Raw genomic sequence first — 14,125 nt, 5'->3', positions numbered from 1 at the left:
CTCCTACTCCCCAGCAGTTTTTGTCATCTGGGTTGTGATTTGTTTCACAGGCTAGGCTGAGATGGTTCTTCTTTAAATTATTGTCCGTATAAGGATTTACTCCTGCTTGAAGGATTTGCATATCCCATGCAAACAATGGAATACCCAATTCCTGTTTTGCAGTGTGTGTGTGTGTGTGTGTGTGTGTGTGTGTGTTTAAAGGGATGAACAAGATGTTCTCCTCACCCAGTGTAACCTCACTGCAGCACGACTCTAGCCCACTCAATAACAGTTGATTGGTTGCCACATTAGGGGTTGGTGAGACAGTAATGTTAGATGACATCTACTGCCATTGGTCCCTGAAATGGCAGGGTATTGAATGAGAGAATGAATAAGATCTTCAAGATTGTCCTGTAAAAAAAAAATTAAATTAAAACATCCCTTTTAAAATACTCTGTGTGTGAAGGTGGGGGGGGGGATGTGCCTTGTCATTAATGATGTCACAGACACTACCCAATCAGGTCTCTTCACTCAAGGAGCAATAGAGGCAGGCCTTGTGCTGGTCCTGAAAAAACAGCAATAGTGGGAACTGGAGAGGGAGGAGTGGATTTCCTGTTTTGTTCCGTTATTGTTCTGTGGGATTAGTCTCCCTCGTGTTCCACTCTTCCTAATTAAATGAGAAGAATTTCTAAAATTAATTCCCAACTTGAAGTATGCATATGTGGCTGCAGCGTTCAGCTCCATCAGTTCATTTGCATCTTTTTTCCTCCTCCTCTTCTCACTTAGAAAAAGCAGGCTTGATGTGATTGTACATATGACGGTACATCAAGTACATTGTACATATGATTGTACGTATAATTGTAAATCACCGTTCTTTTTATGCAGTGTTTTATCAATTTGCATATGCATTACTGTGCAGTGGTAAAAAAACAACAACCCATGAAAATAATCTTGACACAGCTCTACATCTGATCACATGAAGAATTGTTTGCTTTGTTTTATCAGTGCATACAGGTATACATGAGCCTCTGTAAAACACTGGCCAAAAGGGAATGTGATGCAATCATACATAACAGTCATATCATGATTGCTTTTTCGCAGTGGTGTATCTAGGCACGGGTGAGCTCATCCTCCTGCTCATCCTGGAAATTAATTGGGTCCCCTCAAGTGGGGAGGTTGATATTTGGGGAGGTTGGTACTTGACTGGTGCCACTCAAGAGGGCCTGATTCCCCACCCACCAGTGAGCCAACTCATCTTGGTACCCAAAGGGGGAAAGAGAGTTTACCTTGGGTGAGTCAGTGGGCAGTAGCATCTCAAGCAGCACAGCAGCTCCTCCTTGGTGGAAGAGGCCCATCTGGGACTCTCCTGCCTTTACCCGGGTACTTCTTTGAAACCCAGAGGAGATGCTAACAACGTCTGCAGACTGCAACTGCTTCCACCAGGAATCATGTAGATGAACCACCATTCTCATTATCCCTGGAGAGTGCAAGTGGAAATGGGTGTGCTTGTGTAGCAGGGAGGCGGGTGTGGGGGAGGGAATGGAAAGAGATGAAAGGAGAGGATTGCTATTGTGAATAACAGGGGAAAGAGGAAGTTAGTGGACGGAAACGGGGAGAAGGACTGTGCTCTCTTTATTTGCTCTCCTTAAATGGGTGAGTAAAGTGAGGACTTCGGTTTTACTCAAGTGTTCAGGATTTTCTGTTTGTTTTTCTATTTGGTTTGGTTTTACTCAAGCATTCAGGAGTTTCTCTTTGTTTGAAATGTGGATCACCCTTGAAATTAAGGTAGAGGTATGAAACGCTCCTTGTGTTCCTTTCAGAGCACAATTCTGCCATCTCATTAAAAGGCAAAGACAGACCGAATCTCTCTCTCTGGCTTTTGGCTTTTTGTTTCGCTGGAGGGGCTGGGTGGCAGGAGATTCCGAGCAGTGACTCTATAATTCCAGTGACGATGTGAAATGTTCACAAACGAGCTAATTTCTCAGGGAATGCAGATCGCAGGGGCCGTTTGCACCTCCTCATGAAGCAATTGAAGGGTCAACTGGCTGGAGGAAACCCCTCACACAAGCATATCTCCTCTAGTATGTGGTGCTTACTTGAGACTGTTGAGACTTCCCCTGCTTTGCTTTTTGTGGATGGGCCACTGTGGCATCCCCCTGCGCCTGCCTTCTGTGCCTGCTAGTTCATCAAATGCTGGATGCCACCTTGAAAGTAGGGCATTGCCAGGGGCTCCCTGCAAGAGCACGCACGCACGCAGCTGCTGGGGTGGGGTGGCGTTGCTGCTGCCAAGCAGCAGCCAGGGGAGGGCGTGTGGTTATGACTCATTCCAAGGAGTATTTGATGTCATGCTGCATCAGCTGCCTGGAGTAGCCGTGTGATGGCCTCTGTCACAGATGGGTCACTTTCCTCATGTTCCTGCCTTACTGAGCTCTCTCACTTTGCTACAGAGAAGGGTTCCTCTGAGTGCTATGCGGAAGCAGGAGGCTTCATAATTGTTTTTAATTAGAATTAGATCGCCCAATTGTGGAGGAACCTGTCGGTCTTTATATATTCCTTTGTGTGCATGCATCATTCTCTCATGGCAAATGGTTCATTGTGTGTGTGCATGTGCGTGTGTATTTGCTTCATGTGGCTGGCATACACACACTCACACACTCCTTAAAGATTTGGGGGACATGCTCCTCGATACCACCAGAGTTATATTTGCTATTGGCTGATTCCGTTAAAGCCAATATTTTTTCAGAAAAAAGAAGTGGGTTAGGGAGTTTCCTGTCTAAAGAAATGGAAAAGGATTTTTTTTCAAACGCAAGCTCTTGACAGAACAGATCAAACAGCACTCAAAAGGCAGCTACAGACCAAGGGAGAAATCAGGTGCCACAACTCAAAAGATATTTAAGCAAGAACCTGGCCATTTTGTGCTATCCTTACTAATTCACAGCAAGAAAAGGAGGCAGCACAGGCTGGGGAGAAAGATCTGGAGAAGGAGACAAGCAGCAAGCTAGCCTGGAAGAAGCACATGGAAAATGCAGGCTGGTCTGTAACAAAGGTGTAGAACCAGAAGGCAAAATTAAATATGAAAATGACAGCAGAGTTCAGCAGCTGGAGAAGTAAAAGACAGTAACTAAGTCAAAAGCTGAGAGCATGGGGCAAATACAGGACCTTGCAAATCAATAGCTTCAAGAAGCAGAAGAGGAAAAAAAGAATTTTTGTTCAGTTGGAAGTTTTGGAGAATAAGAATGGAAGGTGTCAGGGCACAAATGCAAGAGCTGAACAGGTTGAAGACAGCAATATCTGCTTCAGATAAAGAAGCAACCACAGAGCTCTTTATGGTCAGTTGCTTCATGGGATATTCAAGGACACACTGAGGAATGTCAGGAAGCAGAAAAGGTCTATGCAGGCCACTCAGGCTTCTAAGGACCTTCGCAGATCAGGAATGGAAACAGAATTTTTGCGGAAACTTTTGAAACACAGAGAGAGTTGCCATTTTAGTATGAAATGGAAAATAGCTGCAGAATCAGTTTTTCAGAAAAACAGGATCAATAAATTAATCCAACTATTGAAATGGCAAAATTAAGTGACTATGAAGTGCATTAGCCCAGACTGGGTCAGACAGCGAGGAGGAAGTTGACAGCTTATTGGATTAAATGGCTCCAGTCAGGCACCAAGCATCTCTCCCCAGAATAACATCCCATGAAGCTGTGGCCCAGAGTCTGGCTGTCCCAGCCTGGCACCCTCCAGATGTGTTGGACTACAACTCCCACCATCCCCACCCAGGCTGCTGTGCTGTCTAGCGATAATGGGAGTTGTAGTCCAACATCTCTGGAGGGTCCCAGGTGGGGGAAGGCTGGACCATGGTTTTAGGCAGCTGCCACCTTGGGAAGGACAAGAGCCACCCAGGAACAGGGTCCTGGGAATTGCTCCTAGAACTTCTAAGAGGGCAGACTTCGGGGTGTGCCTTCCGTTGTGAGGACACATGACCCAACATGGGCAGACAGTGCTTATTTATTTATTCAGAAATATATACTCCGCTTCTCTTTATAAAAGAAATGCAAAGCAGTAGGACCCATGGAAACTATGTTTAATAAGTGAAAAAGTGCATATATGGGCTTTTCTACATGAGGCTTTTAACCTGCACCTTTACTGAGGCTTCTGCTTCCAGATTCTTTGCAGGATGAAAGTCAGCTCCTTTACATGTGTTTTTTTTCCTGGCATTTTTCTTTCTCTGCCTTTCTATATGTTCCATTACATAACCACTGGGTGGTGCTCTGGTATAGCAGAATTGCACAAATACACAAGGATTTTATATTGCCATTGAGAAAAATACCAGACTTCCCTCCTTAGGAAAAAGAAATGCAATCAGTTGCAAAGCATGGGAGAAGCTCTGGAGGATGACGTCGTGTAAAGGACCCACAAACTACCGTGAGTAAGGAATTGTGAGCGCACAATAAAAGCCTTGTGTAGAAAGGCTCTAAGTCACACTGAATTTCAGATTGTTTTATACGTTTTACATGTTGCAGATGCATAGGGAGGGGCACATATTTAAATGGCTAGAAGAGGTATCAGGTCCAATTAGAATGCCAGTCGTGAGCTGTGTGTGCTGAGCAGGAGAATTCAAGCACAGCTAAGGAGTGGGGAGGTAAAAGCATATAATAGTAAAGAACATAATTTGCATTTATACTGAGGCTTTGGGGAGAAACATCTTTGGCCACAGCGTAAGCTAAAATAAGAAAACAGAGGTGGGGAGTGGGGGCTAACAGAGAATATATAAAGATCTCTGCACAAGATCATTTGGGTCAGGAGACTTTGGGAGAGGTCAGGGGCTTCCTTGTTCCCAAGCTCTAGACCAGGTTGAGGTTTGGGGTTTGTTTGGGGGGTGTTTTTTTGCGGTTGCTGTTTTGTGCTAAGCTCTGTCTGAGCTGTGTCTAGTGGACAAAACAAGATTTAAATGACGAGCATATCCTGGTTTTGTATGTATCCTTGTTTTACTTTCTGAGCTGTAGAATAACTTCTCACAGAAATGCTGTTTGATTTGTAATACACCTGAGCATTTTCAGCTGGGCAAATTAGTATTCCAAAGCAGGACCCCATTTTAGCAACATTGCTGAACATTTGTGTAATGAAAGGCCAGTATAAACTATGCGGACATCTTGTAAGTTTGTCACTTGGCCTTTGACTGGCAGGCTTTGCAGTACCTAACCCCTATTTATCCCTAGGACTGATAAAAACTGGGTGGCAACCTGGGCTGGTGCAAATCTGTGCCAAAGTGGGTTTCTTGTGTCCCTCTCCTGCTACTCACGTCTGTTCCCCAGTGTACAGAAGGTGGCTGTGAGCCTTCTGTAAGTGAATCTAATTCCCATCCATTTTCTAAGATCCTTTTAAAACGTTTTATGTATATTTATTTATGGTGTTATCTATTAACTAAAATATTTATAATCAGCCTTTCAGCCCAAACAGGCGGTATACAAAAAGAAAAAGAACATGAACAAAATTCAAAACACCAAACCAAATTAACAACAAAACTAGCAGTAAACCCCCAAACAGCAGAATCAGCCCATATATTAAAACCATTAAATGCCAAACAGAACAAAAACATATTCGCTTCCCACCGAAAACTGAGAAAAGATGGGGCCAGTCTCACCTCTCTAGAGAGGGAATTCTACAACTGGGTGCTGCCACACAGAAGGCCCTGCCCCATATACCCATCAATATGGCCTCTCACGCGGGTGAGACACACATCAATTGTTTCTTGCTCTACTGCACATATTAGCATATTGCACATGGGCTTTGTTAAGTGCAGTGTTTTAGGATGGGGGTGAGAAAGCAAAATTAATAGAACATTTCTTGATTGCTCTTCCTTTTCAAGTATTTAAAAGACAGTCTAAGGTAATGGTGGGCAGGCATGTGGGATTTTTCTAGTTGCTTATCCTGGAACATCCGACCATGGAACTAAGAGGGTGGTCCTAAGAGGGTGAAAATGCCCTCAAAATTACAGTCCACATTTACCCAGGGATTAGAAAGAGGGAGCCATGACTAGCCCACAAACCTCCAGAACAGCCTTTTAAAAACAGCACAGGATGGATAGCCCACTTCTGTGAAAACAGACAAGAAGATGGTTTCCCCACTCACCCTTCTACTACCGTGCCAGTTAAAGGAAAGTCAGACATCAATGTAGTAAACACTATTTCAATAAACAGTGCCCACTTTTGACATGCAGACAATTGTGCTTCCCACACTTGGCAGGATAAGAAATACAGAATAGAGTTTATATTTTTCTGCAAAGAACTCTACATTTTATACAATACAAAGATGTATTTCTACAGTCCATCTCTCTGCCAAGCATTGGCCTATCTGTTGATACCACTGAATGCAAGGTATGGAGTTTCCACCTTGCCTGCCTTGCGTCTCTAGGTTTAGGCTGCTTGGGGAAGTGGCTGTGATATGATCAGGGATTGTTAACCCACCATTCCCAGCCCTCTCACAGTGTTACATTCAGGCACAGCAGTTTGGAAATGTAGAAGCAAAATATGCGAACATTGTTTACTAATGCAACCACCTGCATTAGCTGGAAAACAAAAATCTGGTCTCTGCACATTAAAAAAAATGTTGCAAGATATTTAAGAACCACAAGGGGGCAGGAGGGTCTGAGTTTTTCTTCTCATCCAGTCAGAAAGTGGCACCTTTGGCAAAGGAGTGTCCCCTAGGGACTTGTCTCAACCCACACAATGTGGCCCCTACACTCTCCCCCCCCTCTCTCACACACACACACCCTAGCAACAGTTACGCTTGCTACAATCTCTACTCTCTCTAAAACTTCTATTGGTGAAGTATATAGTCTGATGCTTCTGCAATAAGTTCCTAACTGATTGGATGGATGGATGGATGGATGGATGGATAGATAGATAGATAGATAGATAGATAGATAGATAGATAGATAGATAGATAGATCTGCAATTTACAGATGGTTAGCCATGACACAGCATTCCAAGTACACAGCCCTATCTTTACACTGCTGGGCAATCACCAGAAAGAGCCCCCGCTAACTCTTCAGCCAGCCAACCACACACTATCCTGGAATCTTTACAGACCATTTCACTTTCACACGCAGCCTCACAGAGAGAGAGGCAGTCTGCTGTTATGTCCCCTGTGGAGTCAGCAAGCAGAAAAGCCTGTGCTGGAGCTTCCTGTTCCTTCTTCCTCCCTCCCTCCCTTCCTTCCTCTCTTTTTTCTTTTTTACTATTACACCATGCAAACAGGAGGCTTTGAAATTAAGCAGCAACCCACTTGGAATCTAATCAAAATTGGGCCTGAGGCTGGAAGGAATGTAAACAGAAATCCAGCCTTCCAAATCTCACCAAGATTTTCTCAAACAGTATTCCTTTAAACCATGACCCCCTTATCTTTCTGTCCTCTTGCTTACAAGTAGATAGATACCTGATGCCAGAGAAAATGCCAATGATCCCAGCAAGGAATCTCATAAGGAATGGAGCTTTTAGGGACAAACTTGCTTAGATTCACAGAATCATAGAATAGTAGGGTTGGAAGGGGCCTACAAGGCCATCGAGTCCAACCCCCTGCTCAATGCAGGAATCCAAGTCAGAGCATCCCTGAGAGATGGCTGTCCAGCCTCGTCTTGAACGTCTCCAGTGTGGGAGAGCCCACCACCTCCCTGGGTAATTGGTTCCATTGTCATATTGCTCTAACAGTCAGGACGTTTGTCCTGATGCTCAACCGGAATCTGGCTTCCTGTAACTTGAGCCCATGATTCCGTGTCCTGCACTCTGGGATGATCGAGAAGAGATCCTGGCCTTCCTCTCTGTGACAACCTTTCAAGCACTTGAAGAGCGCTATCATATCTCCCCTCAGTCTTCTCTTCTCAAGGCTAAACATGCCAGTTCTTTCAGTCTCTCCTCATAGGGCTTTGTTTCCAGTCCCCTGATCATCTTTGTTGCCCTCCTCTGGACCCTCTCCAGTTTGTCTGCATCCTTCTTCAAGTGTGGTGCCCAGAACTGGACACAGTACTTCAGATGAGGCCTAACCAGTGCTGAGTAGAGAGGAACTAGAACTTCCCGGGATTTGGAAGCTATGCTTCTATTAATGCAGCCCAAAATAGCATTTGCCTTTTTTGCAGCCACATCACACTGTTGACTCATATTCAGCTTGTGATCGACAACAATTCCAAGATCCTTCTCACTTGTCATGTTGTTGAGCCACGTATCCCCCATCTTGTAACTGTGCATTTGGTTTCTTTTTCCTAGGTGCAGAACTTGGCATTTGTCCCTATTAAATGTCATTCTGTTGTTTTCTGCCCAGCGCTCCAGTCTATCCAGATCACTTTGAATTTTGTTTCTGTCTTCCAAAGTATTAGCTATACCGCCCAATTTTATGTCATCTGCAGATTTGATCGGCATTCCCTGCACTTCCCAAAGCAGACAAAATTAATCTGCTGAGATGGTGCATCTATGTGTGTGTGTGTGTGTCTGAGTGAGAGAGAGAGAGAGAGAGAGAGAGAGAGAGAGAGAGAGAGAGATCCTTTGGCTTCTGTGTGAGTGCAGAGTACAACTAGAGAAGGGTTGATCAGAGGCCTGTGATTTTGTCCGCAGCCCATGCAGCATCAGGCACTTCAGCTTCTCTTGGCAGACGTAAGAGTCTCGGGCTGGAAGAATCGGCCGGCCATGTGACCCTGGAGAGTCCCTGGAATCTGAGGCGAGAAACAGAAGGAGGAAGCTACTCTGCGGCATAGTAGCAACGCTCCAGAGCCAAGTAACTGGCAACAACAGCAACAAAACAGCAACAATACAGTGCATCGTTCAGGAGGCCTTGAATTGGCAAATGAGTAGGTTAAGGAATACATTATAGACTTATGTATATATTATTTGAATGTTGTTGTCATTGTTCTTGTTCAGCCTCCAGATCACCCAGCTCTGTCAATGGGTTACTCGGAATATACAGACATGCAAGAGCTCTGCTTTCAGGTCAGGGGAAAAAAACTTCATTTACAGCCTTGCCAACCTGGGATCTTAGAAGCAGCTACATGGAGGCTGTCCGGTTCCAAGTTCCATGGAACCCCAGCTGCTTTAAGCAGCTCCCATTCTGATATACAGCAGAGTTCCACTAGGGCACAAACTACTCCCATGGCAGCATCTCAGGGTCTCTATCAAAAGCAATAAAAGGCCAGGTTCCAAGGAACCATGAAACCCATTCCATGATCCCAAGGGTGCCCCGGGCACATTGCAAACCCTACATGCAGGAGGGTTTCAACAGCAGTTTGGGGTGCGACAGGTGGTGCAGCTGTTCAAAGAAAAATGCCGACAATTCCAGTGGATACACACAAGCCTGTGGGAAAATTTAAAGCAGCTCTTTGTAGCCCCGTCATGCAAGCCAAAGTTCTGTTGTCCGTCCAAATTTGACAATCATTGGATAAAATCCAACACAGATCCTACTTAGAGTATTGGATAAAATTGGATAAAATATTGGATAAAATTATAAATTATAAAATATTGGATAAAATATTGGATAAAATTGTCCAAGTTTGACAACCATCCGATAAAATCCAACACAGATCCTACTTTGAGCAGACCCATTGAAATGAATGGGGCTTAAGTTAGTCATGACTTAAGTCCCATTCATTTCAATGGGTCTACTCGAAGTAGGACTTATGCTGGATTTTATCCCCTTTTTTTGGAATTTGCTACTTGTTATGAGCCTCTGGCTGAATACATCACGCACAATGTTGTGAATGATCACACAGAGAGAAAAACTGCATAAACATACTAAGGAACAAGTTCCTACTATCACAAGCTCCCCTGGGCAGCCTTCTTCATTCAGCGCCAGGTAACGTTTTCCAGACAAAGGTTCGGAAACTGATTAGAGATAATAAGGGAGGTGCTGCTGTGGGGCTGACAGCATTTCCAATCGGTCTATTGATCTTCACCACAGTTCATTAGTGCATATCAGCTAAAGAAAGTGCTCCAAAATGTATGTGTGTGTGTGTGGGGGGGGGCTTTTCATGCTGCAGTGCGGTGCCGAGCTGAGGGCACAGGGCAGTGTGAAGAGAGAGGCTGGGTCCAGAAAGCAGGTCCTTGTAGGAGACAGCATGTGAGTGGAAGAGAACTCCCAGGGAGGAAGATGTGGTTATCCCTATAAATATGTGGGTTCAGATTTTCAACTGCACGGGTCATTTTGGCCCCAAATGGTCTTGAGTTGTTTGGAACTATTCCATTCGGGGCCAAACTCAACACAGCACATGGTGCCTCATCTGTTGCTCATCTGTCTGCCCTCTTTATGTATAAAGCCAAGAAACGTGCCTGAAGCAACCAAGCGGGGCAAGGTAGGGTTCCGCTCTACACAGGAGACTTCTTTTGATGAGAAGGGCAGATAGCACCCCCGCCCATACCCAGGCCAGATTACTATGACAGGTAAGCTGGTCTGTTGCTGGGGGGGTGGGGGGGCTGTTCATTTCTTTTATTGCTGTGTTTTTAATTGTGCTTTTAACTTATTTGTTTTTGTTATGTTTTTAATCTTGGTGTTGCTGTTGTTAGCTGCCTTGAGCCCCATTTTTTGGTGGAAAGGCAGGATATAAATAAAGTGTATATATATGAACAAATGTCTCTACTGCCATCATGTGTAAAGTGGGAGTCAATTATAGAGGATGAATGGGCCACTCCATGAGGGCCTTGCTCTAGGAAACTTAACTCTAAAGGTATCGGAGTCATGGGCCCAGGTGTCATGTCATCTTCAGTGGAGAACTGTCAGAGCCAGTTGCCCTCCAGGGAACAGGTCACCTCAGAAGACCCTGACCCTACATAAGACAGTCTGGGACCCTCAGGGGTGATGCCTTTGGATCTGCCTCCTAGAGAGGCTGAGGCAGTGGGGGATGCTGGGCCACCACCAGGCCCCTGAGATCCATGACGGGATGGTGGCCAGGCAAAGGGGTTTTCATTTATTAAAGAGAGCTCCTCATGAGCCGGGCTCTCCGCATGGGGACATCCAACATAAGCCTCTAACATGATGCAGCTCGGCCCTGGGTGGGGCTCTGGTGGCTCTAGCTGGGAAATAATGTCTTCATTTCAGCTCCAGTCTCCTGTTACCCAGACCTTGGCGTGTGTTTGGGCCTCCATGCTGCTGACCCCTGGGCTCCTGCCTGACTCGGCTCTCGGACTGTGTTTCCACTTGACTGATATCTCGGATTTTGACCTTGGCTGCAGTTCAGACCTCTCTCTGGAAAACCCCTGCTTGACTGGTAAAACTGTGCTTGACCATTTGCCTGCTAAATTGACTTCCTGGTTGCATTCTTCCTTGTATTTGCCTAGTAAAGAGCCAGACCCGCTGTTGCCACCACCATCATTGCTGCCTCCGCCACCACCAGCTCCTGAGGCCTGGACACAAGCCGGCTCTTCTTCCAGGGAGTCGCCATTTTTAAAATGGCAACTTCGAGGAACTTCCAGGAGCCTCAGGGGCTGGCGGCTGTGGCAACAGAGGAGGAGGAGGTGGTGGTGGAAGAGGAGGAGATGGCAGTAGCAGCCCAGGTAAGGAGCTGGGGGTTTGCACGGGGGCGCCAGGGGGGGCAAAGCGGGATTCGGCCATCTGAATCCCATCTTGGGTTTGGGGCTGAGTTGGGTCAGGGCCTCCCAAATCAGTCCGAGCTGAACTGGACCCGCCTCCAAAGCCACGAAGCAGCTTCTGCGTCAATCGGGGAGTCCCTGCACAGTGCTCCTGCTAACTATTGGACACATACCTGCTTGCTTGTGTGGAAGCTGAGGGAAATCCTTTGGCATTTTGAAAGAGCCTGTGAAAGTGAGAGACATACTGAGATTGTGCAGCTGGCTGGCAAGAAAGGAACTTGGAGGGCTCCAAAAGTATGCTGCTGGTTTTGGGGGAACTGACAATGCTCCCCACACTCAGTGCAAACAAACAGGTATTACAAAAGCACCCTAAGTCTCCAGTGTTCTCCTTGTAGAAGGAAGTCGACCCTGTAAAAGGCAGCCCCTGAAAATTCCTATGGGGAAATGGAAGAGTATGAAAAACTTAAAAAAAAAACAAACCTAACTCTGGTTGTTTAAAAATGCAATGCAAGCATAGGTGCTCTGAACAAAAGTAGAACTTATTCATTTTCTTATTCTGAAAATGTATACCCCAGTTTCAATCAAATTATTCTCAAAGTGCCTCACAACACATTGCAATTCTACAAAATACCCGCCTCCCAGACACACACACACACACCCCTCCATCACCTCTTAGTCCCCTGGCGAGCGGATGGGGTGAGGGCACGCTCCGCTTCAGCTCCACGGTTCCTGGGCAGTTGGAGCTGAGTTCTTTTTCCCTGCAAGTGCACCTTCTCTGGGCCGTGGTTGGAGCCTTGCCTGGACGCTCTTCCTGGCAGGAAGGGTGTGCAGCCCCCCAGGGCTCCATGAACAGGATCAGAGCACATTTTTCTTCAGAACCACGTTGAATTCATATGTTTTAAATATTTCCTGTTCAGATGTGGTGGTTGGTTGCACAAGTTCTCTGTCACACAGAGGCTCACAGGAATACAAGAATCTTATGAATTCAAATGTATTTAGGAACAGATATTTATTTAGGCATGTATTATTCAATTGTACAAGATTCATACCCTGGTGTAAACACAAGAAGGAGTGTCTGCAAACAAGTGACCATTCATGAAGGGTTAGTATGTGAAGACTGCAATTTACTCTTGTCATTTGAATTGCAAGACATACGCTTAGATTCCTCTGTACGGACATACATATAAGTTGCATGAATTAAGGGATGATATAGTGGTTACATTCTGTCAGCAACTGTCTGAGCTACACACCCTCCATCGGCTGGCGTGGGATTTCTCACTTTCTCTCTGTGATTGCCTCAGAAATCTTGTGTTGTGCGTTACTCTGACCTTGGCCTGGGCGAACTCACTGCAGAAACAGCTGCTGCAGGAGGTGGGGGGTGCTGAGCCGGGGGGGGGGGGGGAGAGAAGCTTCTACTGCCTCTCAGCCATTTTGCAGCCACTGCAGCCTTACTAAAGCTTCACCCTTGCTCTTTAAAAGGCTCCCTGGTTGACACGCACCATGTATGGATGCACTCAGCCAAAGACAGCGTAAAGCCCTGAAGGCCTCATCTTGCGGGGCACCACTGTTTAAAGCTTGTCCGCATTCCCCAAAGGAAACTGTTCAGAGCTACACTTCCTCCTTCTCATATGGCCCGGACAGAAGCGCACCTTGATTTTGTGAGGCGATGGGGCTATCTGGCCTCCTCCTGAGCCTAGAGGAATACAGATTCCCCAAAGCCCGGGTTTTGCACTTCCCCCTGGGGAGAATATTTCCAAGCAGCATCTCTCCCCAGTCTGTGCGTCATTCCCTTTGCCGCCCTGATTGACAGAGACAGGCGGCGTCCCAAGGTGCTCTGCTTGCATCAACCTGCCTCTGAGCAGTCAGACTCGCCCCTGGCACCAGAGCCTTCGCATGATGCAGGTTCTCGCTGGAGCTGAGACTCAGAGGTTTCTGAAGATCAGACCAGTCTTCACATGGATCCAGTGAAGAAGACTAGAAGGCAGAATTCCTCAGCGTGCACTCTGATAAGAGCGGGGGGGGGGGGGGATGGTGGCTGCTGTCACATTGCATCAGCAGCACGCCCTGCTCTCCTTTAGCTAGTGAGAATACTGAACAGTGACCTAGTAATTGCAGGGTTGCTGGGATCCAATATCCTCTCAGCTGGATGACTGCAATGTAAACACTCCCTGCTCAGGATTAAAGTCTTCTAAAACTGAAGGCAGAAAGAGAAGAGACCAGCTTTGGGGGGAAGCGTGAATGTGCCTTTTTTGCAGCTAAAGAAACAGACCCAGGTTGGGGCTATAGAGACAGGAGCAGGGTTGATCTTCCCTGACTTGGGCTTCTGAGGTCATCAGGGCAGGGAGCATGGTTGTCCTCCGCACCAGTTTCCAATCTTCCTTTTTTAGGTAAAGCCTTATGGTGAGCGGTGGCAGTGCAACTTCAGACTTCCTTGGATCCATTCCAGTCTGGGCTCTGGCCTGGTTTGGGAACAGAAACAGCTTTGGTTGCCTTGGTGGATGACCCTCACCAGGAGCTGGATAGTGGACCGCATCTCTGTTGGCCCTCTCAGTGGCATTTGATGCCATTAATCATGGTATCCTTCT

The 14,125-nt window shown here is 46.3% G+C and overlaps 1 protein-coding gene across 1 annotated transcript in view; it reads left to right on the top strand.

Moving 5' to 3' along the window:
- The window catches only part of LOC146347514 (uncharacterized), a 59,137-nt gene extending 46,324 nt beyond the window's left edge, over positions 1-12,813 (top strand). Inside the window, exons 4-5 of the mRNA XM_084850837.1 lie at positions 4,321-4,398; positions 8,580-12,813. Of these exons, the coding sequence (XP_084706963.1) occupies positions 4,321-4,398; positions 8,580-8,719 (218 nt within the window). The 3' untranslated portion in view covers positions 8,720-12,813. The remainder of the gene's footprint in view (positions 1-4,320; positions 4,399-8,579) is intronic.
- The last annotated feature ends 1,312 nt before the right edge of the window (positions 12,814-14,125 follow it).

Source organism: Heloderma suspectum, chromosome 4, assembly GCF_057233095.1.
Source record: "Heloderma suspectum isolate Gila_16-S chromosome 4, 16-S_ref, whole genome shotgun sequence".
Classification (NCBI taxonomy): domain Eukaryota; kingdom Metazoa; phylum Chordata; class Lepidosauria; order Squamata; family Helodermatidae; genus Heloderma; species Heloderma suspectum.
The sequence above is the reverse complement of the archived record's forward strand: the minus strand, read 5'-3'. Positions and strand labels throughout refer to the sequence as shown.